This window comes from Fusarium odoratissimum (genome assembly GCF_000260195.1).
Source record: "Fusarium odoratissimum NRRL 54006 unplaced genomic scaffold supercont1.14, whole genome shotgun sequence".
Taxonomy (NCBI): Eukaryota; Fungi; Ascomycota; class Sordariomycetes; order Hypocreales; family Nectriaceae; genus Fusarium; species Fusarium odoratissimum.
In genome coordinates this window covers 220,726-241,187 of record NW_022158700.1, presented here as the reverse complement: position 1 = coordinate 241,187, position 20,462 = coordinate 220,726, and the positions used below count along the sequence as shown (strand labels likewise).

Sequence of the window (20,462 nt, the reverse complement as noted above, 5' to 3'; positions counted from 1 at the left end):
CCATTGCCCAATTACAGAGCACCAAAGAGCATGGCGTGTGTTTTCGATTACCCGACCCCGGCCAGACCACCAGCGAGTTACCAATTCCCCTGAACAGGGTAGACGTCGGTTCAACCCAGGTTATCCTACCACATCATATACCTCAAGACACCCAGAATAGCTAGATGTGACCCGCCATCCTTCAATCGCATAAACGACGATTTGGTGCTCAACTCGTCTCCGGAGGAAGTACACGTGCTAGTCGCGAAGCAAGTTTGGCCTTTCAGCCACTATCTTCACTTCAATCGAGCAATAGTCGGTCTAAATGGATGTTCAGCCTAATATCTGACTACTTTCTGGGTTGGCCTAGATGCCTCGTGTTGACTGGACAGGAGTTATGTTCTGGACAGCCTACCCTAGTCGTAGGGTTAGGGTACCCCCAAGCTCCTGTCGTTGCGAAATTCTTTCGTTACTCGATGTCAGAGTGGCTTCACGTCGAGTAATATTGTAATACTCTTCAGCAGCCATTCGGTTCATGTAGCTGAGCTGGAATCTCTTCCAAGCTGGACGGGGTTTGTCCTGTTTCGTTTCCTCCCTTATCTCTCGCCTTCTTCTATCACTAACATAAGTTCTCAAAATGTTTAGGCCCTATCTCATGTACAAACTCTCCGTCACCCTAATTCCCCCCAAACGGTCGGAGCGGTCAATACCTACGGATCTAGGCTGAGGCTGATGTCGAAAGCCCACTCTCCATGTTCCATCCTGTCAATGGATCACTCTTCTGAATAACTGAGTGCTGCCACAGAAGCTTGGTTTGAGAGCTGGTCACATGGGATGGAAGCCGAAAGAACACAGGGGTGAGACAGACCTAACATCAATTTTTATCTTCGAAAACAAGCATTTAGTTATTCACTTCATCACAGCAGTGGTTTCTAGCAAATATACCTTTCAACTTGCGTGATGGAATAGCTCCAGGGGCTTTTGGCTGGTCTCCGTAAGTCTCCGACTCCATCCTCTGACCAGAGACAAATTTAAATGCTGACAATTGCCATATAGACGACTACATGCCGCCAGGTCTCGCTTCACCTTTCTCTGTGAGAACATCATAACTTGCCAATACACATGAATACCGCCAGCACTGTCAGGGCCTTGGCATGAGACCTTGTCCTTCGGTAGTAATGGGACAACGGCCCCCAGCTTGCGATACTGGACCATCGAGTTCCCGGATTCGCCTGTCAAAACACTGACAACTAGTCTCTGGTATCCCCAGGTCACTTTTCTTGTCATACACACATATCATTTCGGTCGTCTCTTCTCGAGTGCAGTTCAAGTAACTCCCCTATTCTTGAGACCTGATTTCGATTGCATAGAGTGTTCAATGGTCTCCTCCTCCTCTGTTGGCGTTCCTGTCCGGCTTAGGATTATCTCAACGCACATTTTAGGGATTTGTACTCTTTGCCCCCTCGTTGTCGTTACAAACATTGGCCTCGCAGCAGCGCGCACGACCACCGGTTCACAAGCCGCGCTCACAGTCACAGATACCACCGTCCCGGTAGGACTCGGGACATGCAGCGACCCATTCTCACGTGTTTGTACGGCGCGGTACCAGCACCGACACAACACAGATGATGAAGACTGGTAACAAGAGATGGTGGCAGGTCAAGAGATGGTGGCAGGTCAAGAAATGCCAACGCCACTACAGCAGAGCTTTCAGCTACCGTAGACAAAAGATTTTCACACACACAGATAGGTTCATCGTGTACAGCGGCTAGCGAAGTGTTAATTCTACCGCGTTGAGACTCAAGTGTTGGCCGGAATATGGCTGGGTCTAGCGCCAACTTGTCATGTGGATGTACTGTACAGGAACATAAACAAATAGCGCATTTTAATTCATTTCAAAGTTTCAATTTGACTCAGATGCCATATTTTCGTGTGTTTCGTGTGCAAACTCGGCATATGTCTTGCTTTAGATTCCTGTTTATTTGCACTCACATGCTGTCGTTTTTGCTTGCCTATACTCTACTGATACGATACTCATGTTCCCACTCTGCTAATTTCATACTATTTAAGCAAAAATGGCAAATAAATTCGGCCGTCGGTCAACTCGCACACCTCGAATGAAGAGTTCGTCTCTTACATTGTAGGCAAACTTGCTTCCGTCATGATGTGGTTCTTACCCTAGACCCCCTCTTTCAGAAGCTCCGTCAACATTGCGCTTCTCTCAGAAAATAAAAGCATTCTTTACTGTGATACAATACACAGAGATATGTGTTGTTTCTTGTTTCTTTTGTTTAAAACTGATGTAGCCGCGTTTTTGGTGTTGGGTAGCTAAATTCTTGCTGGATTTGGAGACAGAGCAAGTACTTCTTTCAACAAGCCTCGTACATGATTCTCACCAATAATAACAGACTTGAAAAAATGCAGTAAAACTTTAGTAATATTCCAATGAGTATAAGACATGTTCCTTCGATGATTATCTGCTTCTACATATGCGAATACACTCTCCTGATCCCATGTAGTTCTGAGTGGAGTGTCGGCTTAAGTAAGCCCACACACATGGGAACGGGGCTTGTGATGCGCTGTGGCAGTGACAGTTGTGGCTCTGGATCTTCTTATCTTATCTTATCCTAAAGCCTAAGCGTCACTTGGTCTTAGTGGGAGGGAGCTTCAGGGCAGCTTGCGACACGCGACGATTAAGACGATACCCTCATCGCTAATAGCTTCAACTGTATCAAGGCTATAGGCATGCCGCGACGTCCGCCTGCTGTGGACGATTATGCGTCCGCTGTTCCGCATGTACAACTCCCGTCTCCCTACGACTGCAACAGAAACATGCGCTAACCTGCCACCTCTACAGGTCATCCTCGCATCCTCCGATGCCGAGTTCCTCGATCAGTTGATACCAGTTCTTAAAGATGCCACGCACTCGAACCGAACACCTCTTTTAACTCAATGCTTAAGTCGGTACTACGAAGAGCGGGAAGCTGAAATCGAGCGCATCGGTCTTACCAGGCACGAGGAGTTCCTTGATTCCATTAATCACCTTCAGACCGTCCGAGCGGAAACAGTGACATTGACGCAAGAGATCTTGAGTCTGAACGAATCAATTGCTGAAAGCACGAAGAAGTTGGCTACACAAAAGGAGGCTCTGGTCAACACTTCTGCTGTTAGGCAAAACATCGCCGATGCGACCAGCGCCCTGAACGACTCCCTTACCATCCTCCGCGCCGTCAATAATGCCCACGAACTAGTCCGTCGCAAGAGCTACTATGCCGCTCTCAAATCCCTCGACGATCTTCAAAATGAACATCTCGTACCTATCATACAAAATCGCTATTCTACGCAACATCGGCTGGCCGATGTCATCCAAAAATCTATACCCGCATCCCAGAAGGCGATTTCGGAAGCTGTTATGACGGACTTAAATACTTGGCTATTTCGTATTCGAGAGACATCCCAGTTCTTGGGTGAGGTCGCATTCTACCATACTGAAATGAGGAGGACTCGACAAAAGAAGAGGATAGAAGATGATCCGTTCTTGGCCAATTTCAAGCTCAACTCTGCCATTGAGCTTGTCAGCGACGAAAACGAAGACTTCGATGTGTTGAATAACGAGGAGTTACAAGTAGACTTCACTCCTTTGCTCGAAGCGCTTCATATCCATGAGGCCCTGGGCCAGCTCGAAAAGTTCAGATCAGAATATGGAGCGACTCGACGTCAACAAAAAGATTTATTACTTCCTGGATTTATTGAACTCTTGGCGGATGACGAGCAATCTTTGAGCAGTTTGCTAGAAGGAATAGCAGGATTTGCCATCATTGAAAAGGCGACTATGCAAAGGGTTCCACATTTGCGCTCAGCGAACGATGTAAGTTTTTGACAGTCTTCGATCTTGCTGCTTGTACTAATGTGGCGGAAAGGTTGAAGAGCTGTGGGAATCCATGTGTACTGCTGTGATAAACCTCACCTCAAAAGCTTTAAGTGATATCGAGGATGCTGAGGCCTTGATTAAGATCAAGACCATCATTGCTCTTTTCATTCAAACAATGGAGGTACGACAATCTTGATGCTCAACGGGCAACCGCAATTTGCCATGGCCTTGCTAACGTATACAGGGCTGGGGATATACAGTAACAATGCTGGACAACTTCCTTCTGAAGCTGTTCGACAAGTATGCCGAACTATTGAAGAAGCGTTTTAGCGTAGACTTCCAGGAGGTGAGTGTTGTACAAACCCTATCGTTGCCATTTGCTGACAAGCCACCAGATAGTGTCCACGGATGACTACATGCCAATGGCCATCAATACACCAGAAGAGTACGAAAAGGTTGTCAATGTCAGTTGGTTCACTCAAGAGAAGCCAACGGATCAACTCACGTAAGTTCTCATCCTGACTGGAACCAACTCCTGCTAACAAAACAGGTACCCATGCGTACTCCCCTTCTCACAGATGTATCCTTTATGTTGTATAGACATCCGGAACTTCCTGAATCAGTTCTACTTCTTTTCGGATGACCACTTCCAACATCCCAATGTCATTGATGAAACGCTTAAAAAGGCACGACACCCCTTTCTCACCCGAGGCTCAATGCTTACATCTTCGATAGTCGCTTGACGAACTTCTTACAGAAAAGGTCTGCAAGTCGTTAGTAGAGCGTCTGAGCTCTCAATACCTGGGACAGATCGTCCAAATTCTCATTAACTTGGAGCACTTTGAGATTGCCTGTCAAGAGCTCGAGCAATTACTCATTCGTGCACGCTCATCAACTTCAGCCGGCGGCCCAGTCAAGCTTAAAGCCACTGACTCGTTCCGCAACAACAAGAAGACCGCGGAGAAGCGCATTTTTGAACTTGTCAACTCCAAGATCGACGATCTGATTGAAACAGCCGAATATGAATGGTACGTTCTTGAACTGATCCTTTGTGGCAGGTCTGACTAGTCTTAGGACCGCATCGACAGTGGAAAAGGAACCCAGCAACTATATGCAAACTTTGACGCGGTACCTGTCAAACATTATGAACTCAACCCTTCTTGGTTTACCTCGAGAGATCAAGGAACTTATTTACTTTGACGCTCTGAGCCACACAGCCGAAAAGATTCTGGTATGTACTAATCCTCGCGCAAAGTGCTTCATACTCACCACTCCAGGCCCTTCCACTCTCTCCTGACGTGAAGCACATCAATCCCAACGGCGTAGCCGCTCTCGCACAAGACGTAGATTATCTTGTCCAGTTCGTCAGCAGTCTAGAGAACGGTCAAATGCTTCGAGAGAACTTGGATGAGCTGGCACAGACCATTGCTCTCCTCCAGACGGATAACCAGGATGAGTTCTTTGACATTTCTACGCGCAACAAGAAATACGGACGTGTAGATGCCCTCAATGGACCAATGTTATTGGAGAAGTATGTCAAATCAAATTGCCATCAGTCTTTCATGTTGCTAACAAACTGCAGGTTGACGCCCATCACCGCGAGCCCCGTTAGAAGCGCGCCGCTGGCCAACTTTTCCTCACGATTTGGCATAAACCGAACATGATTTAGTACTGCAACGATAATGAGACCATTGGGAGTTCTTGGGCATGAAGAAGCGGGAATAGTAGTAGCTAGAGCAATAGGAAATGATGGGTGTTGTTTGCTACGACTCTTGCATTAGTGAGCAAAAAGGAGAAGGCTTCATCAAGCCTGCAATATGAGCTCTAAATACTGTCTGTTTAGATCCATGAAGTACTTTACTGTCTCGCTTGTATCATCTGGCACCAGAAGAAAGAAAGCATCCCGCTCAGAACGCAAATCACCATGAATCGCACCAGCATAGGTTTCTACGGGGCTTTCCAATGTATCAACGCCAGAACAACGTTCTCCAATGTCTAGTCTTTCTCTATTGCGGTGTAACGATCTACGACGCGTCCTTACCCCCAAGGCGAGGCAAGAAAACTTAGGACCCCTACTCTAAGTGATAAAATGACTTGTGTAAGTTTAGTATATCCTAGTGAGCCTTTTGGACCAGTTTACTTTAATACCGCGATTTAATGCCAAAAGTTTTCCTTCCCCCTAAGGCCCCCCCAGACTGCCCTCCGGGGTTCTAACCAAGGCCCTGCGATCACACTGGTGGCCTCAAAGTTTCACATAAAAGGGAACGAGGACAAGGGTATGTAATGTCATATCAAATCATGCCTGGGGTAGTCGCGCCTGAATTGTTGCTAAGAATGAGAACCTTTGTATTCCTTCCGCGCCTATATCCATATCATAACCGCTCCCGATGTTCCTCCAACTCTTCACTGCGCCTCTCTTTCACCAACTCGTGGTGATCTTGTTTCGCTGATCGGATTCGATGGCTGTTTTTCGGAAGAAGAGTCCTACTGCTCAAATTCCTCGTTGGGCATGTTTGTCTGCTGTGGTGGCATGGCTGAGTAGGGATACATGTCGCCCATGTTGCCGTACGGATTCATGGTGGGAGGTTGGGTCTGGCCGTAGGCGGCCTGGGGGTTAGGCACTGATTGGTCGGGATACATGTTGGGCTGATTGCGGTAGTCTTGATCGGGAGCGAGGCCATGCCCAGCCATGTAATCACCACCCATTGGATGGGCTTGGTTGGGTGCCTGGGTCATCGTGTGTTGTCCTGACATTGGAGCCTGACCAGCAGGTACCGGTTGAGCAACTGCGGTCTGGGTCCGCTTAGCATGACTGGATGCTTCTTCCCGGGGGACGATGTCAATCAGAAAGTCGAACATATCGGACTTTGCGAGAGCGGATGCGATGTCGGAACGCTGAAGAGTACGGCGCTTGTTCTCCTCGGCGTGAATCCATGCCCTCATGGTCAACTCCGTAATGAAGATCTCGCAACCCTTTGCGAACAAGATCGGGGCCTCAGCAGATATCATCTTGACCTCGGGATCGGCTTTCATAACTTTCTTGATGCGCGCCAGCGGTAGCTGATGGAGCTTGTAGTCGTGGTTGTCGTTTTCGAGGTGGGAGATGGTGTGTTGCCAGTATGTAGTCAAGATGTCCTTGTACTGGCCCGTGAGGCCTTGATGCGCCTGGAAGAGTATCACTCAGTTAGCGTAATCATTATTGCAGTGGTATGACATGTTATGAAACTTTTTTGGCTCACATTTGCCCAAGGACCGGTGTAAAGCTCACTGGGCGCAAAACCTTGGGTCGCGAGCTAAACAAGTGATTAGCGCGAAGTCTACAACAAAGGTTGAAGCTATCGCGTCGCGTCACGTCTGCAATAGAAAGTCATGAGCTAGAACAAGGAGGTTTGATATTACCAAAGCGCTGGCACCTGTACAATCAGATTAGAACCTAGAGTTGCCATAAGACGTGATGGGTTAGGATGGAGGATTCGCACCATAATGACCGCCTTGAGAGGCGTCATAAACTGGCCTGGTTCGGCCTGCTTGATTGGGGTTGTTCTCCATGATAGAATGTTGCGGGAGGATGTGTGAGGGAAAAAAAAAAAAAAGAGGTTGAAGTAATTGAAGGAAGAAGGTTGACGCAGCTGCTGAGAGCAGTGTTGTTTTGCTTGATAGTGGTGTTGGTGGTTAGCAATGACGGAACAGCAAACAATGGAAGCAGTCCAGATTAGGCTTAGGGCGTAGCCGGTTGCGCTAGGGCTTGATTGGACAGGTTTACAACCGCGCTCAAGGAAGTACGTACTGCAGATCGATCAGGTTTCAATCTTTAAGGTAAGGAAACTACAAATTCAACCGCAGATACTGGACATGTACTTCACTTGGATATTGTACCTAGAGATGTTAGTTAGAAGCTGTGACGCTCTTCTACTTTTATACATAGTTTGTGCTTCGCGTACGATTCGCGTCGCTCAAGGTTCGCGTCAAACTACAGAAGACCTTATAGATACCTTAGGGAGGGACCTTCTGGCTGAACTCTTAGAGCAAAGCGGCCAGAGTGGGGCTATTGGCATGTCTCCACTGCATTTTTTCTGCCATCTCTGAACTATTTCTACGCGCTCGTTTCTCGTTCCCTTCACTTCTCTTCTCTTTTTCCTCTCGGTCGACAGCAGACCATGACAGACATCTCAGATGATCAGGTCGATGAGCTGCTGCGCAAGGCTGAGCAGCGTCTGAAAGATGGCTCTGCTTCTGCTATCGTCTCTTCCACAACCTCAAATGCTGTAGTCGCTGGCGACGCCGCGACAACAAAAGATGTCAAGCAGCAAAACTCTTCCAACAGCAGCAGCAAGAAAGATGGCCTGACTGTTCGAGCACCACCTCAACCGCAATTGGGACTCAAGGCCAAGGAAAAGGTAAGAAAACAAACTCCAATCTCTTGCCTTCGAAGCCGACTCCGTTTGCCATTTGCATGAAGAAAATTTATCCCAAACCTTTTGTGACATGGGACAGTATCCGTTTTGGATCAAAGGACCATGACAACGTGATCTCTTTATATCATAGTTACTCTGACTTTTACCTCGCGCAAACACTTTAGCACATCAACGCAGGACACTCGCTGTTGAACAAACATGGCTAACAAGTTTCGCAATAGTCTACCGCAGGCCCTGAGTGGTTCGATCTCCCCAAGACGAACATGACCCCCGAGTTCAAGCGAGAGTGGCAAGTCCTCCGCATGAGAGGCATCCTGGACCCCAAGCACCAGAAGAAGAACCTCCGCGCGAGCGCTCCTGAATATTCCCAGGTCGGCGAGATCATCGCCGGACCGACCGAGTTCTTCAGCGCGAGACTCACGCGCAAGGAGAGGAAGAATACCCTCCTCGAGGAGGTCACACGGGATCTTGATAGTCATAAGTTCACCGACAAGTACGCTGGTATCCAGAAGCAAAAGACCAGCGGAAAGAAAGCTTTCTACAAGAACGTTGTAGCGCAACGTCGTAAACGTAATTAAATAATAATATTGTCAAACAATGATACGTGTCTGAGTGATGTATTCATTTATCCGTATGGTGAATGTTGTGATACTGGCCTAATAATTAAGGATATAGATATTTGTAGCTTTCCTTCCTTTCATGGTCATTGTGGCTGCCATTTTTCAACCCCCACCAGCCTTCACTCTATGGCGGGGCATGCCTCTTGAGCCCAGTGATCGCATGTTTGAGTGACCTACACAATCCTTCCAACAATGGCCGAAGACCCAGCAGAAGTTGAGAGAGTATGTATAATCAATGCCATTCCTTTCTACGCTTGAATCAATAAAGGAGAAGCTTCTGCTGTCGTGAAGCGCAGCAAATCGCATCGTATTGACTAACTTTTCTCGCCTCTGTAGCTCATTCTCTCACTGTACCAACCGAATCCTCCCGAAGTGATTGCTCAGACACAAGCAACCTTATCTCGTCTTCAAGGGACTCCTGAAGCTTGGGGTCTTGCACGTATCTTATTGGAGAAGCCTGATCAACAGGTCAAGTTCTTTGGCGCACTCACCATCGTCATCAAACTCAATAATGAGAGGTATTCATGTCTTTGTTATTGTTACTGGCCTCTCACTAATCCTCTTTGTAGCTCATCCCTTTCACCTGAAGATGCATCCGAGCTGTTACTATTATTGATAAATCACTACCTTGATACGCTGCGCAGCCGAAGCTCGCCGTTGGTTGCCCGGAAACTTGCATCAGCCCTTGCGACTTTCTTCATCAACTTTCACCAACTATGGAGTCGTTTCATCCGACATCTCATATTCTGTTTAGTCTCAGGCCAATCGTGTCTACCAAATGCCCTCGATGAAGTACCCGATACGGTTTCGCTTATGGAGCGCATGGAGCCATCACAAGCACAGGCTGCTCTTTGGGTATTGACGAACGTTTTCGATGAGGTTGCCAAGATCAACCTGAACTCCGTGCAAAAGTATGTACCTTCCACGTCGCTTCATGGCCGACTGTTCGCATGCTAATGTAATGGCAGTATTGGTATCTATGGTTCCATCTTGGAGAATAGCTCCGATGCAGTGGCTTTGATGAGTCGCAGCATGTCACCGCAAACGACAACTGAAGAAGCCCATGAAGACGCAATCCGATGCCTACAGGTAGGCGAGCACAGCCCTGTATTCTGTATTTCGCTAACGAAATATACAGTCGTGGGTTTGGTTCGCTCAAAAGTCATCGTCCAAGGATACAAGACTCTCAGAACCCATCGGACCCTTGATCACAGCAGTAATCACCTCCTTGACAGTCGACGAACTTTACAGCGTATCAGTCGAACTAATGGTAGATCTGTTATCCAACTGTTTAATGTTCCTGAGCGATACCCATTTCGCCAACCTTGCTCAACTCTTTGACTCCCCCTGGTCTCAAGGTCGCTATGAGAAACTAGTGCAAGGAGACTTTGAGTTTGACTCTCTACAATACGGCTTGCTCCTGTTGGCCTTTGGAGAGGCGAAGATTGAGAGATTCATGCAAAGCGATGACAGCAGGAGTCAGAAACTGCTCTCAAATCTATGCGGTCTACTCGCTGCTCGAGGTTATGTTATTGAGGAAGACAGGATCTTTGTCCCAGCTCTCGAGTTCTGGCTGACTTATGCTGAGACCTTGACTGATCTAACGTATTCAGATGAGGAGTCAACTGGAACCTGGGTTCCCCGAGCTCGTTCCCACCTTCTGCAAGCTGTTTCGAATGCATGGCAGAAAATCACATACCCACCTGCTGAAGAATTCCACTCGTGGGATTCGAACGAACGGATAAGTTTCCATGAAGCAAGAAAGGATGTAGTCGATCTTCTTCAGTCCGTCTTTACATTGGTAGGACCACAGCTCGTGTCTACCTTTGCGGACCTTGTTCTGAAAGCTTTGTCTGATTCGTCGTGGCCTCAACTCGAAGCAGCGGCCTTTTGTTTGGGTGGTCTTGCCGATTGCATCAGCGAGACAAACAGAGGTGACGATGCGCTGTCCGTGGTTTTCAAGTCATCCCTGTTCGCGATCTTACGTTCAGGCCAGTCCGAGATTCCTCCTAAGGTTCAGCAAACGTGCGTCTCTCTGATTGCCCGCTACACAGAGTACTTCGAGCGCAACGTTTCTGAGCTACACCCCGTGCTGAACTTCATCTTTGGCGTGGTCGGAGAACATGCAATGGCCAACGCCGCAGCAAAGTCCATTCACAGGTTATGCGGTTCCTGTCGCGGATATCTTCATACAGAAGCCAACAGCTTTCTCAACGAGTATCAGAGCCTAGTATCCGGAAGACGGCTTGACTGCGGCGCTAGCGAGAAGGTAGTCGGTGGTATTGCATCAGTCATTCAAGCGATGCCTGATTCAAACCCGAAATATTCAGCGTGTGGTCGCCTTCTCGAGTTTGTTCAGACTGATGTCCAGCGTTCTCTGGACCTTCTAAGATCCTACGACGGCAGCCCTATGCCATGCTGTGCTGTTTACACCTGCTCATATGCTGCCCCTGATGAGAGTCCTGCCCTTCACACCGCACTGAAGTCTCTGAGATGCCTGGCCAGCATTGGGAAAGGTCTCCAAGCCCCAGCCGAGCTATCAGTTGATCTGGAGAGTAGCAGGGCCAGCACTCTAGTCGTGGATCCTCATCTTGCTCAGCTTCAAGGAAGCATCATGTCGATGATCAGCCAGATTCAAGAGGCCTTCAACACCAGCGGTGAGGTTGTTGAGCTCATCTGCAGTGTCCTACGCAGTGGGTTTTCAGAATCTGAACCTGGTCCCTTTGTACTGCCACCACAGAGCGTTGCACAGTATTTGACGAACCAGAATCTTCAAACACCAAGAGTTGGCCTGCTCGTCAAGACTGCTTGCTCTTTCGTCAGCTCCCTTGAACATGATGGACTCGACAACCAGCAAGACATGTTAAACTCTGTGCTTCTCTGGGTAATTGGATTGCTCAAACAGCTACCCAGTAGGTTCCGCGACCTAGCGTTCCGTACTTAGCTAACCGTCAACTTTACAATAGACTACGAGGTAGACACCGAACTTACACAAAACGGCATTGACTTCGTAACACGCCTTTTAAACAAGCGCCCCATTACTTTACTTCGTCTCCAGCCTTCCGACGCTGCCGAATTCTTCTTTCTCTTCACCCTTCAGGTATTGGACGGAAAGGAGCCACTCCCGAAAGCAAGTGCAGCAGAGTTCTGGGTAAGATCGGCCGTTGACAGTTGGGCGCCATCACCAAAGCTAACATCAGGCAAACAGGCTACCTTTGTCAGCATTAAGTATGATTCTCAAGAACTCAATGATGTTGCCCAGCAAGCTATGCAAATGCTGGGACCTTTGCTCTCGCGGACTCTTGCTAGAAACCTTGGGGGCAATGCTTCCAGAAGTGAGCTTGACAAGTTGAGCGAGCCCCTCAAGAAGCTGGTATCTCGGTACCCCATGGCCAAGAGCTGGCTTGAGGCTGGTCTCACACATGAGACCTTTCCTAGTACAAAGGTTACCCCTCAGGACAAATCGATGTTCTTGAAGAAGATCATTAGGTACAGCATCCCCCCTTCTTTCAAAACGCCCTGCCTTGGAATATCCTCCACAACTGCCATCCAAGCTCCATTTCATTCTTTTATACAGTACTGACCATATCACAGTCTTAGGGGAGCCAAGGCGACAAATCAGGTTGTCAGAGACTTTTGGCAGTCGGCGCGAGGCTCAAATTTTGCTTACGCCTCATGAATAGAACAGGGGTTAAAATAATTCAATAGAAGGACAAGTTAGATCAAATACTAGGATGGTTAGAACAAAATGAACACATGAAGATACCTTGGGCATGAGAGTTTGGGGACATTGCTTATCCTGCAAATACATATCATAATATGGAAAGATGAATCTTCACAAAATGATCTTCATATTAACTTCATAACGATCTTGGTGTGATCAGTTGGGTGCGTTGATCTATTAGTATCCCGCTACCATCTCTTTTAAAAGACACAGCTCGTCGTCTCCTAACCATAGTTTTCAAAGCAGCAAGTCTAATGTACAAATGATTTACGTGGAATTTTTTTATAGCCCAACAGCCTCTCGGACAACCTGCATGGTTTCCTTAGCACTTTTGCGTGCCTTTTCAGCGCCAATCGCCTCGATCGAATCAAGGTACCCATCCCCCTTTTTCAGCAGCTCAGTATATCGGTCCCTAATCCCATCTAAACCACCAATGACGGCATCACTAACCATCTCCTTGAGCTGCTTCGGTGAAAGATCATTGTACTGCTCTCCAAGCTCTTGGGCCTTTCTCCCCTTGGGATCGAAAATTGCCATGATGTCCAGCAGATTCGAGATTCCTGGTCGTTCTTCTCTGTTATAACTTATCCCTGGGATGGAGTCTGTTGTTGCAGCTTGGATTTTGGCCTTGATCTCTTCGGGGCTATCGATGATGCCAATGCGTGATTTGGGTGACTTGCTGGATTTTGACATTTTCTCTGTTGGTTTCTGGAGAGACATGACTCTTTGGACAGGGGCTATACGCGACTTTTCAGTTTGGGCTAGAGGATGGAAGGTGGGAGCTTGAACTTACAGGTGGTAGTTTGAGGAGATACTAGATGGTTTCCATAAGCTGCGTTGAAGTTTGTTACACACTCTCGCGCAAACTCAAGATGTTGTCTCTGATCTTCACCAACGGGAACATGAGTTGCTCTGCAGATATGAGTGTCAGCCTATCCTGTGCTATGCTGGGAATGAGTACACCACGAACCTGTGTACAAGAATATCGGCAGCTTGAAGAACGGGATATGAGAACAGGCCGAGCTTGAGATTGCTGGCTGCTTTGTCGTTCATGTTCGACTTGTCACTTATATTGAGTTTGCTCTGAATGAGAGTTAGCATCGACGTTGACATCTTTTGGCATATACACTGACTTTCCACTGTGTCATTCTTGACAGATATCCAACGGATGCTGTACAGCTGAGAATCCACATGAGTTCTGAATGAGCGGGCACCTGCTCACGATATTAGTGACTGTATGATCAAAGGTGTAAAGAGATCTTACAGAAGACTGATAGAACAAAGTCACTTTCTCAGGATCAATGCCGATGGCCAACAAGGCAGCTAATGCCTCCCTCTTGCTCTTTCTTAGCACATCCGCCGGCTGAGGTGTTGTGATGGCGTGGAGATCTACGATAGAGTAGATGAGTTTGTCTTCTGTATGGCTTTCTTGTAGCTTAACCCATTGTCGAAGTGCGCCTGCATAATTTCCTAGGTGAGGTATGCCCGTTGGTTGGATGCCCGAGAAAATCACTCGAGGTTTTGTGATTGCTGATTTCAACATGTTTGATGTGATGCTCAATGAGAGGAATTGAGTCTGTGGGTCAAGAGAGTCTAAGTGAGGTTGAGGTCGAGATTGAGACTGAGGTTGAGTCGTGAGTGGTTCGAGATTGTGTATGCATCTACCGGGGCGCCTTGCTTCGCGTTGTGAAAAAGCTCAAGAATGCCGGCAACGACCGAAAGATGAAGAGATGAAATGATTATAGCAGTTATTACTATTTAATACTATAATTGGAATCGTGGGGCAATTGTTTGTTGGTTGACGCTGATGGCCGCGGTAATCATATCACCAAATCTGAATTTTGGAAGCACCATCATAATATGATAACTCGATGGGGGCAACAAACAAATGACTTAGTAAAAGCTTCACTCCCTTCAATATTGGGAGATTACTTTTGTCATTCCAAAGCGTTGATTTTACAAGATTGGAGCCTTCTATGGGCTATTGTACACATAAAGTCCTTCTTCTGTCTATGCCAAACAAGACGGCTACTTCTCAGGGCCAGAGACGAGGACTTCAAACTCATTCCATATGTCTTCAACTCCCTCTCACACGCTCGTTGTAGGAGGAACCCTAAGACCAGCAGCTTCGCGGAACCTCCGCTGGTTAAGCAACTCCTCAACCTTTTCCACCGTGCCAATCGTCTTTGTCTGTCCAAGATGCGACCACTTTGCATCAATCTCACCCTTCTCCGCCTCCGGCAGCGCATCCATCTTCTTCCCAACGCCCAGCTCGCTAAACTCCCACATGTTGGCCTTCATTCCCACGCCGTAGAGCTGGTGCTTGCGCAGGTACGCCAGCCACAGCTGCACCGTCTCGGGGTTCCCATCGCGGATCTGGATAAGGCGTCGCAGTGTCTTCCGCTCAAAGTTCTCCTGCGACTTCTTGAAGATGAAGTTGTCTCGGGGGACGGTCCAGCGCTCTGTGATGCGGGGGAGAGGCACGGGGCCGTAGGCGGGCAGGCCGAGGTAGTAGGCGGCGCGGAGGGCAAAGTCGGAGAAGAATTCGAGGGGCTGGACGCTGTAGGATCGGAGCTGGAGATCGCACGAGGGGATGCCGTGCTCGGCCTCGCGCTTTAGAGGCTTGAGGTGTAGGGCTTGGATGGAGCGAGGGAATCGAGGTTCAGGACCTTTTTCTGGTTGAGACTCCTCCACTTTGTTTGGGATCAGATCTCCTGGCTTGGCCCTAAATCAGTCAATATTTATGGTCGTGCAATCGATCGTCGTGGCGAGTTGATATTCGGCGAGGAAGACGTACAGTGAGGCCTGTGTTCGGCGGGCAATCCATGACACCTCGGACTGGCACAGATGTTAGCTGACGAGCCAATTGAGAGTGTTTTGGTCGTAGATTTCATACCGAGAAAGCCCGCAAGGGTCTTATACTTTGGCGCATCATCTTGCCTGCCTGTCGCTGGGCGTCGATCGATAACGATGATGCTCGAAAATTGGTTCGAGATGTGTACGGGTGGAATATCAATTATCCCCACCCAGAAAATCGTAGGATCCACACTCTAAGCGCGCGTGTATGCGACTAACAAAAGAAATACTCTCAAGTTGGCAGCTTTCAGGTTGCTAAGTATTTGAATGAATGGTTATTAATACATTTGACCTGAATTCAGGGGCCAAGCATCAAAGTCTTCGTATCCCATTTACATAGACATCCCCGAACAGCATCAAGTATCTCCCCAGTCCCTCCTCACACATGGCACATTCTGCTCTTTATATGTAGGTACATGGATTAACAGCACAGCTAAATAACAAGCCATAGGCCTCTTTCACATGGGTAATCTCATCACCTCCTCCTTGGTCCAGTATTTCCTCATATTATTCGCCCCCAACGTCTCAACCTCTTGGTCCAGATGCTTCCACAGCACCTCGCCCCAAGTCTCCATCTTTGTCTTGAGCACGCTGAGTTCGAACTCCTCGTCTCCCGTCCTGCATTTCTTGAGGTATTCCTCGAAGTGATCCAGACCTGCATGGATCTGCTTGTGCTGGCGAAGAAGTTCGGCGCGCCCTCCTCGGAACTCGGGCATCTTCTTAGCTAGCACGGGGAAGATGTATGTCTCCTCGATGTTGTGATGCATGGTGAGATGCTCAGCGAATTGGAGACCTTCCATGATAAACTGCTTTAGTGACATGCCCTGGGGTCGACGGTTGTTGGTACAGGCATTCCATAGGAGGTTCCATGATCTTCGAAAGTTGTTGTGCTGAAGTACAGTACATTAGATAAACAATGACTTCTATTATATATGGAAGTGAGACTTACAAAATATTCCATGTGGTCGGCCGCCCGGTTATAGATCTTAAACTCATGATCAGACAGCGGTGGTAACTCCTCCTCCGTCCTTGTCTCAGCATTCTCCACAGGCTTTGCCTCCTCTTGAGGTTTTGATTCAGACATGACTGTTTGCTGGTGTTTACTTGGAGATACGAAAGAAGCAGTCGAAATATGAGATTTCGCGGATGTAGCCACCCGAAACGAAAACAGCCCAAGTGGCAACGTCTGAGAACTGATCTTGTTTAAAGGTATAACGTTTTTACAGTGTTGCAACCGCCAAATGGCTCTCATTATTGACAAAAAAAATATTAGGGGAAAAAAGGACAAAGACATGGAAAATCTCCCTAAAATATACAAAAACAGAAGAGTCTACCTCATGATGTCTCCAGATTGGGAACACTTTGGACCACTCACAGGCCGTCCATATCCGCAAGGGAAAAAGTCGACGAGATTGGAAATCGCTGACTGATGGAATCGGTCTTGATCCGCGCGCCAATTTAGTCATCCCGTCCGTCTCGCTCAACCTCGAAAGTCCGAAACTCCAGGTAAGAGTCGTTAGCTTCGGAGGTGGAACTAGAGTATTATATCCAGGGCGTATTAGATCTTGTCTCTATCTCTTCATAGTCAGTGGCCAATTTGGTGTACAATGATCTAATGTGCAAGCACCCCAACTTCATATCTTCACTATCTATAGACCCTGACACAGGACATACAAGTCGGTTGTGCAGCTCAAATAACTTTCATCTCATGGATTCGTTCGTTACAGTAAAGACTTTTGATCTACTCTTCCTGTCATCTCTCATCTCATCTCATCTCACAGCATAGCACCAGCACCAGCACAAGCAATGTTGACGAGTTCTATGTATCCATATTCCGTTTCGACCTAGTGACACGTAGCGAGTGCTTCCGCATCTTCGCCCCTTTTCATTAAAAGAAACCATCCCATGCAAAATGCAAACGACTAAGACGCCTCATCTCGTTCATTCCCCAATTCCTAACCCCGGACAGCCGCTCCCAGCGCACCTCCTGTGAACTGTGTTCCACCAGCTTGTCGCTGCGTGTTGCCACCTGCTCGCGCTCCTCCTCGGCCCTGTCCGCCACCCCGTCTCTGTCCTCCTCGGCCTCGGCCTCCTTGTCGCTCGAATGCGTTTGAAGTTCCCTGTGTCTTTTGCTCTAGAGTCCGCTCGTTGCTCTCGATGAGCGCGCTGGCCTTGTCTGATAGGGCGAGAGCAAGCGATTGGAGACGGCTGAGCTCGACACCCTTGCGGAAGATGACGGTGGATGTGACTTGGTCCAGAGAGGCAGCGAGCTCCTCGTGGCTGATCATCTTGCTGATCACTGCCGCAACCTTGGTCGAGTCAAGCTCGAACATGGCGCTGAGGGTCTCGATGGAGAGGGTGTCGTAGAAGGGGGCGTAGGTGAAGAGGTAGGTTCGCAGACCCTCCTCCTGGATCTGCTTGGAGAGCATGGTCTTGATCTCCTCAGCGCTAGGCATCAAGTCCCAGATCTTGATGCTGTGGATGAAGTCAATCGACTTCTTCCACTCACCAGCAGCCAAGGCCTTGGACGCTTGCATCACGTGGTCGCGGGTGTTCTCAGGAGGACCAGTGAAGATTTGCCTCTCATGGTACTCCAACATACGGCGGTAGGTCTTGCTGATCACTCGCTTCTTGACATCAGGAGATGAACCAGTCTGGGCCAGCAGAGGGATCTCGAGGAGCATGCTGCATGTCAAGTACACACACTCGAGGAGTTCGAGGTTGATGTGCATGTGGAAGGGCAGTTGTCGCTGCTTCTCAAGGCGCTCCTGCTCAGGAGACACTTGGTTGTATCGCTGCATCATGACACCCTGAGCGAGCAACTCCTTCTGGCGACCACTGCCGCAGATCTCCTGGAGAGTGTTCTGGGCTTCGTAAACAAGACCCTTGCGGAAAGCACAAAGACCAACTTGCACCAGAGTACGGTTGTAAAGAATTTGGCTCTGCACATCGAAATTGGGGATGTTCTCCTGAAGATGGGACATCAACATCATATCACGGGCCTTGTAGTACTCGCCGTGGAGGGCGAGGAAGTAAACCTGGCACAGCATGGCTCGGGCACGGATAATACCGTCGCTGTTGCTGAACAGGTAGTTGCAGAGAACATTGACGAGGTTGCCAGCGTTCTGAGCTTGGTCGCGGGGGGTGATGACAGACTCGACGGTCTCGCCAACAACCTTCCAGCAGTTCTCCTCGAAGGTCTTGACAACTTGGGCGGGCTGAAGAAATGTTAGTTAATGTGAAAACAGGTAGAAGAAAAGGCTGGGAAATTACCTTGAAGTAGACGTGTTCCAAACGGCGCATAACGATTCGGTTCACGCTATCTTGGGGGATCTCAAGAGAATCATCCTTTCGGAGGTACTCATAGTAGAGCAGGCCACGGAAGATGATGTTGTAGAGAGCACCCTCGTCCTGCAATCGCTCGATGTACTCGGAAGTATGAGGGTCAATGCTCTGGAGGGAGCGGACGAGCTCGTCATCAAGACGCTCGATGTAAGAGACAATGCTGCCAGGGACCTTGATGTGCTTCTCACCCTCCTGCAGGGTAGGGGGCTTGTCGTCGTCGTCCCACTCCTCAGCGTTCTCGACAACGACATAGTCGTGGTTGTCCTCGAGGACTTGGAGAAGGCTTGAGAGCTCCTTCTCAGCAGCCTTCCAGTGCTCAACAGACATGGCAGCAGCGCCGCCAGAGCCAACATCGAAGCGAGTAGAAACCAGGGTAAGGAGAACACGGATCTTTTGGTAGGGGGTGGTGGCGATCTCGTGGAGCTTCTCCATAGTCTTGATCTGCTCTGTTCGGTCGGTGTTCTTCTTTCCTCGGGACTCCATAATGGTTCGCAGGTGCTTGAAGATGCTCTCGGGGGTGTACTGGAGTGTGCGTCCACCCTTGCCGACAGTAGCGAAACCATCGTCGTCGCCCTCCTCGGTAGGAGCAGCGTCGACCTGGAGAGAAACCTTCTTGGGCTTGGGAGCAGGGGCAACGGGCTCGTTGTCTGAGGACTCCATGAAGCCATCCTTGTCCGCTCGGTAGGCATCGATCTGGGTCTGGTATTCCTTGTTGGTCTTCTTGACCTTTTGCTTGACGGCGTTGAGGGATCGGGCTTGGATGGCGTTCATCTTCTTGGGGGTGACCTTCTGCTTGGCGAGGGACTCGTTCATAAAGTCCTCGAGCTCGGCGAGGATACGGATGTAAGGCTTGGGGGGTCGGCTGCCAGGCAGCTTGGCGACCTGACGGTTGAGCTTCTCATATTCTGAATATTTCTATTAGTATTTTGGACCAAATAATCGGCAAGAAAAAAAAAACTCGACAGTGTTTCTCGTACCGGCAGAGATGAGTGTCCAGTCGCCGTTCTTTTGACCGTTCTCGATTTGCTTGATAGATGATTCTAACTCATCCAGGCGCTTGTCCTTGGCGGACTTGACTTTGGCTCGTACTTCATCGTCGCTGTCTTCGCTATCGGAGGATGCGTCCTTCAAGAACTTGTTGATTCCTCGGCCGCCCTCGTCGTCGCTGCTCGAGTCGCCGTCGCTGTCGGCCTCGGAAGAATCCTCCTGGGAGTCTTGCTGCTCCTCCTCTTCCTCCTCCTCGGAGTAGAGCTCCTCCTCGTCGCTGGAGCTGTCGCTAGAGCTGTCGTCGCCGCCGCGGAAAAATCGAGACATGCTGGGCAAATTCTTTGACACTGAAACTTGTCTGTTGGGCTGGCCTGGCTCAAGTCAGTGGGCGGGGTTGTTCCTTCCAAAAACAAAATTCATTCAGTGTGGGATGTTAGGGTGGGGCTGGGGCAACCGAGCTGATAGGCGCACAGCCACAGATTGGTTGTAAGTGGCTGAGATGACATGAGTCACAAGCTTCGAGTTGAGTTGTGAGCATGAGCTTTGAGTAGTTTAAAGGTATCCATTGATCATGCTATTTGGTAGAAACTATCAACGATGAGAGAATAGTAATTACAGTGTTCAATGGAGTTATGCGTAACCAGCCGAAAGTCTGAAGCCATCTT

General features: G+C 48.7%; 8 protein-coding genes across 12 annotated transcripts; 3 read left to right on the top strand and 5 right to left on the bottom strand.

Moving 5' to 3' along the window:
- Nucleotides 1-2,596: 2,596 nt before the first annotated feature.
- On the top strand, nucleotides 2,597-5,842 carry FOIG_08908 (uncharacterized protein). The gene is made up of 10 exons (XM_031209056.1): nucleotides 2,597-2,775; nucleotides 2,837-3,847; nucleotides 3,900-4,031; nucleotides 4,095-4,196; nucleotides 4,246-4,355; nucleotides 4,401-4,536; nucleotides 4,586-4,878; nucleotides 4,925-5,081; nucleotides 5,128-5,381; nucleotides 5,433-5,842. The coding sequence occupies exons 1-10, from the start codon at nucleotides 2,725-2,727 to the stop codon at nucleotides 5,512-5,514; spliced, it is 2,328 nt and encodes a 775-aa protein (XP_031061093.1). The 5' UTR covers nucleotides 2,597-2,724; the 3' UTR covers nucleotides 5,515-5,842.
- Nucleotides 5,803-7,518, bottom strand: FOIG_08907 (uncharacterized protein). Its single transcript, XM_031209055.1, has 4 exons — nucleotides 7,330-7,518; nucleotides 7,250-7,263; nucleotides 7,090-7,143; nucleotides 5,803-7,015 (listed from the first exon to the last, which is right to left on the bottom strand). The coding sequence occupies exons 1-4, from the start codon at nucleotides 7,397-7,399 to the stop codon at nucleotides 6,335-6,337; spliced, it is 819 nt and encodes a 272-aa protein (XP_031061092.1). The 5' UTR covers nucleotides 7,400-7,518; the 3' UTR covers nucleotides 5,803-6,334.
- Nucleotides 7,519-7,877: 359 nt separating this feature from the next.
- On the top strand, nucleotides 7,878-8,883 carry FOIG_08906 (uncharacterized protein). The gene is made up of 2 exons (XM_031209054.1): nucleotides 7,878-8,247; nucleotides 8,487-8,883. Exons 1-2 carry the CDS (start codon nucleotides 8,008-8,010, stop codon nucleotides 8,841-8,843), a joined length of 597 nt encoding a protein of 198 aa, XP_031061091.1. The 5' UTR covers nucleotides 7,878-8,007; the 3' UTR covers nucleotides 8,844-8,883.
- A 96-nt stretch (nucleotides 8,884-8,979) lies between these two features.
- Nucleotides 8,980-13,094, top strand: FOIG_08905 (uncharacterized protein). 4 transcript variants are annotated; one of them, XM_031209051.1, is made up of 8 exons: nucleotides 8,980-9,107; nucleotides 9,222-9,403; nucleotides 9,455-9,796; nucleotides 9,854-9,974; nucleotides 10,024-11,797; nucleotides 11,852-12,036; nucleotides 12,094-12,374; nucleotides 12,480-13,094. In XM_031209051.1, exons 1-8 carry the CDS (start codon nucleotides 9,078-9,080, stop codon nucleotides 12,562-12,564), a joined length of 3,000 nt encoding a protein of 999 aa, XP_031061088.1. In that variant the 5' UTR covers nucleotides 8,980-9,077; the 3' UTR covers nucleotides 12,565-13,094. The 4 variants fall into 4 exon arrangements, with proteins under 4 accessions (XP_031061088.1, XP_031061090.1, XP_031061089.1 ...); XM_031209053.1 differs by having other exon boundaries at nucleotides 10,024-12,036; XM_031209052.1 differs by having other exon boundaries at nucleotides 8,980-9,403; nucleotides 12,480-12,778.
- On the bottom strand, nucleotides 12,685-14,316 carry FOIG_08904 (tryptophanyl-tRNA synthetase). Its single transcript, XM_031209049.1, has 5 exons — nucleotides 13,874-14,316; nucleotides 13,743-13,823; nucleotides 13,580-13,692; nucleotides 13,403-13,521; nucleotides 12,685-13,346 (listed from the first exon to the last, which is right to left on the bottom strand). The coding sequence occupies exons 1-5, from the start codon at nucleotides 14,150-14,152 to the stop codon at nucleotides 12,892-12,894; spliced, it is 1,047 nt and encodes a 348-aa protein (XP_031061086.1). The 5' UTR covers nucleotides 14,153-14,316; the 3' UTR covers nucleotides 12,685-12,891.
- A 158-nt stretch (nucleotides 14,317-14,474) lies between these two features.
- Nucleotides 14,475-15,612, bottom strand: FOIG_08903 (30S ribosomal protein S10, mitochondrial). The gene is made up of 3 exons (XM_031209048.1): nucleotides 15,506-15,612; nucleotides 15,407-15,447; nucleotides 14,475-15,334 (listed from the first exon to the last, which is right to left on the bottom strand). Exons 1-3 carry the CDS (start codon nucleotides 15,542-15,544, stop codon nucleotides 14,698-14,700), a joined length of 717 nt encoding a protein of 238 aa, XP_031061085.1. The 5' UTR covers nucleotides 15,545-15,612; the 3' UTR covers nucleotides 14,475-14,697.
- An 84-nt stretch (nucleotides 15,613-15,696) lies between these two features.
- On the bottom strand, nucleotides 15,697-16,857 carry FOIG_08902 (uncharacterized protein). The gene is made up of 2 exons (XM_031209047.1): nucleotides 16,415-16,857; nucleotides 15,697-16,355 (listed from the first exon to the last, which is right to left on the bottom strand). The coding sequence occupies exons 1-2, from the start codon at nucleotides 16,757-16,759 to the stop codon at nucleotides 15,924-15,926; spliced, it is 777 nt and encodes a 258-aa protein (XP_031061084.1). The 5' UTR covers nucleotides 16,760-16,857; the 3' UTR covers nucleotides 15,697-15,923.
- Nucleotides 16,858-16,988: 131 nt separating this feature from the next.
- FOIG_08901 (eukaryotic translation initiation factor 3 subunit C) lies at nucleotides 16,989-20,354 on the bottom strand. Of its 2 annotated transcripts, XM_031209045.1 has the most exons (3): nucleotides 19,788-20,354; nucleotides 18,739-19,715; nucleotides 16,989-18,683 (listed from the first exon to the last, which is right to left on the bottom strand). In XM_031209045.1, the coding sequence occupies exons 1-3, from the start codon at nucleotides 20,122-20,124 to the stop codon at nucleotides 17,421-17,423; spliced, it is 2,577 nt and encodes an 858-aa protein (XP_031061082.1). In that variant the 5' UTR covers nucleotides 20,125-20,354; the 3' UTR covers nucleotides 16,989-17,420. The 2 variants fall into 2 exon arrangements, with proteins under 2 accessions (XP_031061082.1, XP_031061083.1); XM_031209046.1 differs by having other exon boundaries at nucleotides 18,739-19,788.
- Between the last annotated feature and the right edge of the window lie 108 nt (nucleotides 20,355-20,462).

Bases quoted from the DNA above. Each gene is read 5' to 3' on its own strand.
- FOIG_08902 (XM_031209047.1), bottom strand. From the start codon at position 16,759: ATGTCTTTGTCCTTTTTTCCCCTAATATTTTTTTTGTCAATAATGAGA. The intron at 16,356-16,414 runs GTAAGTCTCACT...ACTGTACTTCAG, and splicing joins CCGACCACATGGAATATTTT to CACAACAACTTTCGAAGATC.
- FOIG_08908 (XM_031209056.1), top strand. From the start codon at position 2,725: ATGCCGCGACGTCCGCCTGCTGTGGACGATTATGCGTCCGCTGTTCCG. The intron at 3,848-3,899 runs GTAAGTTTTTGA...TGTGGCGGAAAG, and splicing joins ATTTGCGCTCAGCGAACGAT to GTTGAAGAGCTGTGGGAATC. The intron at 5,382-5,432 runs GTATGTCAAATC...AACAAACTGCAG, and splicing joins GGACCAATGTTATTGGAGAA to GTTGACGCCCATCACCGCGA.
- FOIG_08905 (XM_031209050.1), top strand. From the start codon at position 9,078: ATGGCCGAAGACCCAGCAGAAGTTGAGAGA. The intron at 9,975-10,023 runs GTAGGCGAGCAC...CGAAATATACAG, and splicing joins ACGCAATCCGATGCCTACAG to TCGTGGGTTTGGTTCGCTCA. The intron at 11,798-11,851 runs GTAGGTTCCGCG...ACTTTACAATAG, and splicing joins ATTGCTCAAACAGCTACCCA to ACTACGAGGTAGACACCGAA.
- FOIG_08907 (XM_031209055.1), bottom strand. From the start codon at position 7,399: ATGGAGAACAACCCCAATCAAGCAGGCCGAACCAGGCCAGTTTATGAC. The intron at 7,016-7,089 runs GTGAGCCAAAAA...ATACTCTTCCAG, and splicing joins ACACCGGTCCTTGGGCAAAT to GCGCATCAAGGCCTCACGGG.
- FOIG_08901 (XM_031209045.1), bottom strand. From the start codon at position 20,124: ATGTCTCGATTTTTCCGCGGCGGCGACGACAGCTCTAGCGACAGCTCC. The intron at 19,716-19,787 runs GTACGAGAAACA...AGAAATATTCAG, and splicing joins CTGGACACTCATCTCTGCCG to AATATGAGAAGCTCAACCGT. The intron at 18,684-18,738 runs GTAATTTCCCAG...ACATTTCTTCAG, and splicing joins TGGAACACGTCTACTTCAAG to CCCGCCCAAGTTGTCAAGAC.
- FOIG_08904 (XM_031209049.1), bottom strand. From the start codon at position 14,152: ATGTTGAAATCAGCAATCACAAAACCTCGAGTGATTTTCTCGGGCATC. The intron at 13,824-13,873 runs GTAAGATCTCTT...TATCGTGAGCAG, and splicing joins CTTTGTTCTATCAGTCTTCT to GTGCCCGCTCATTCAGAACT. The intron at 13,693-13,742 runs GTCAGTGTATAT...ACTCTCATTCAG, and splicing joins CAAGAATGACACAGTGGAAA to AGCAAACTCAATATAAGTGA.
- FOIG_08903 (XM_031209048.1), bottom strand. From the start codon at position 15,544: ATGATGCGCCAAAGTATAAGACCCTTGCGGGCTTTCTCG. The intron at 15,448-15,505 runs GTATGAAATCTA...CATCTGTGCCAG, and splicing joins GACCCTTGCGGGCTTTCTCG to TCCGAGGTGTCATGGATTGC. The intron at 15,335-15,406 runs GTACGTCTTCCT...TGACTGATTTAG, and splicing joins CGCCGAACACAGGCCTCACT to GGCCAAGCCAGGAGATCTGA.
- FOIG_08906 (XM_031209054.1), top strand. From the start codon at position 8,008: ATGACAGACATCTCAGATGATCAGGTCGATGAGCTGCTGCGCAAGGCT. The intron at 8,248-8,486 runs GTAAGAAAACAA...GTTTCGCAATAG, and splicing joins GACTCAAGGCCAAGGAAAAG to TCTACCGCAGGCCCTGAGTG.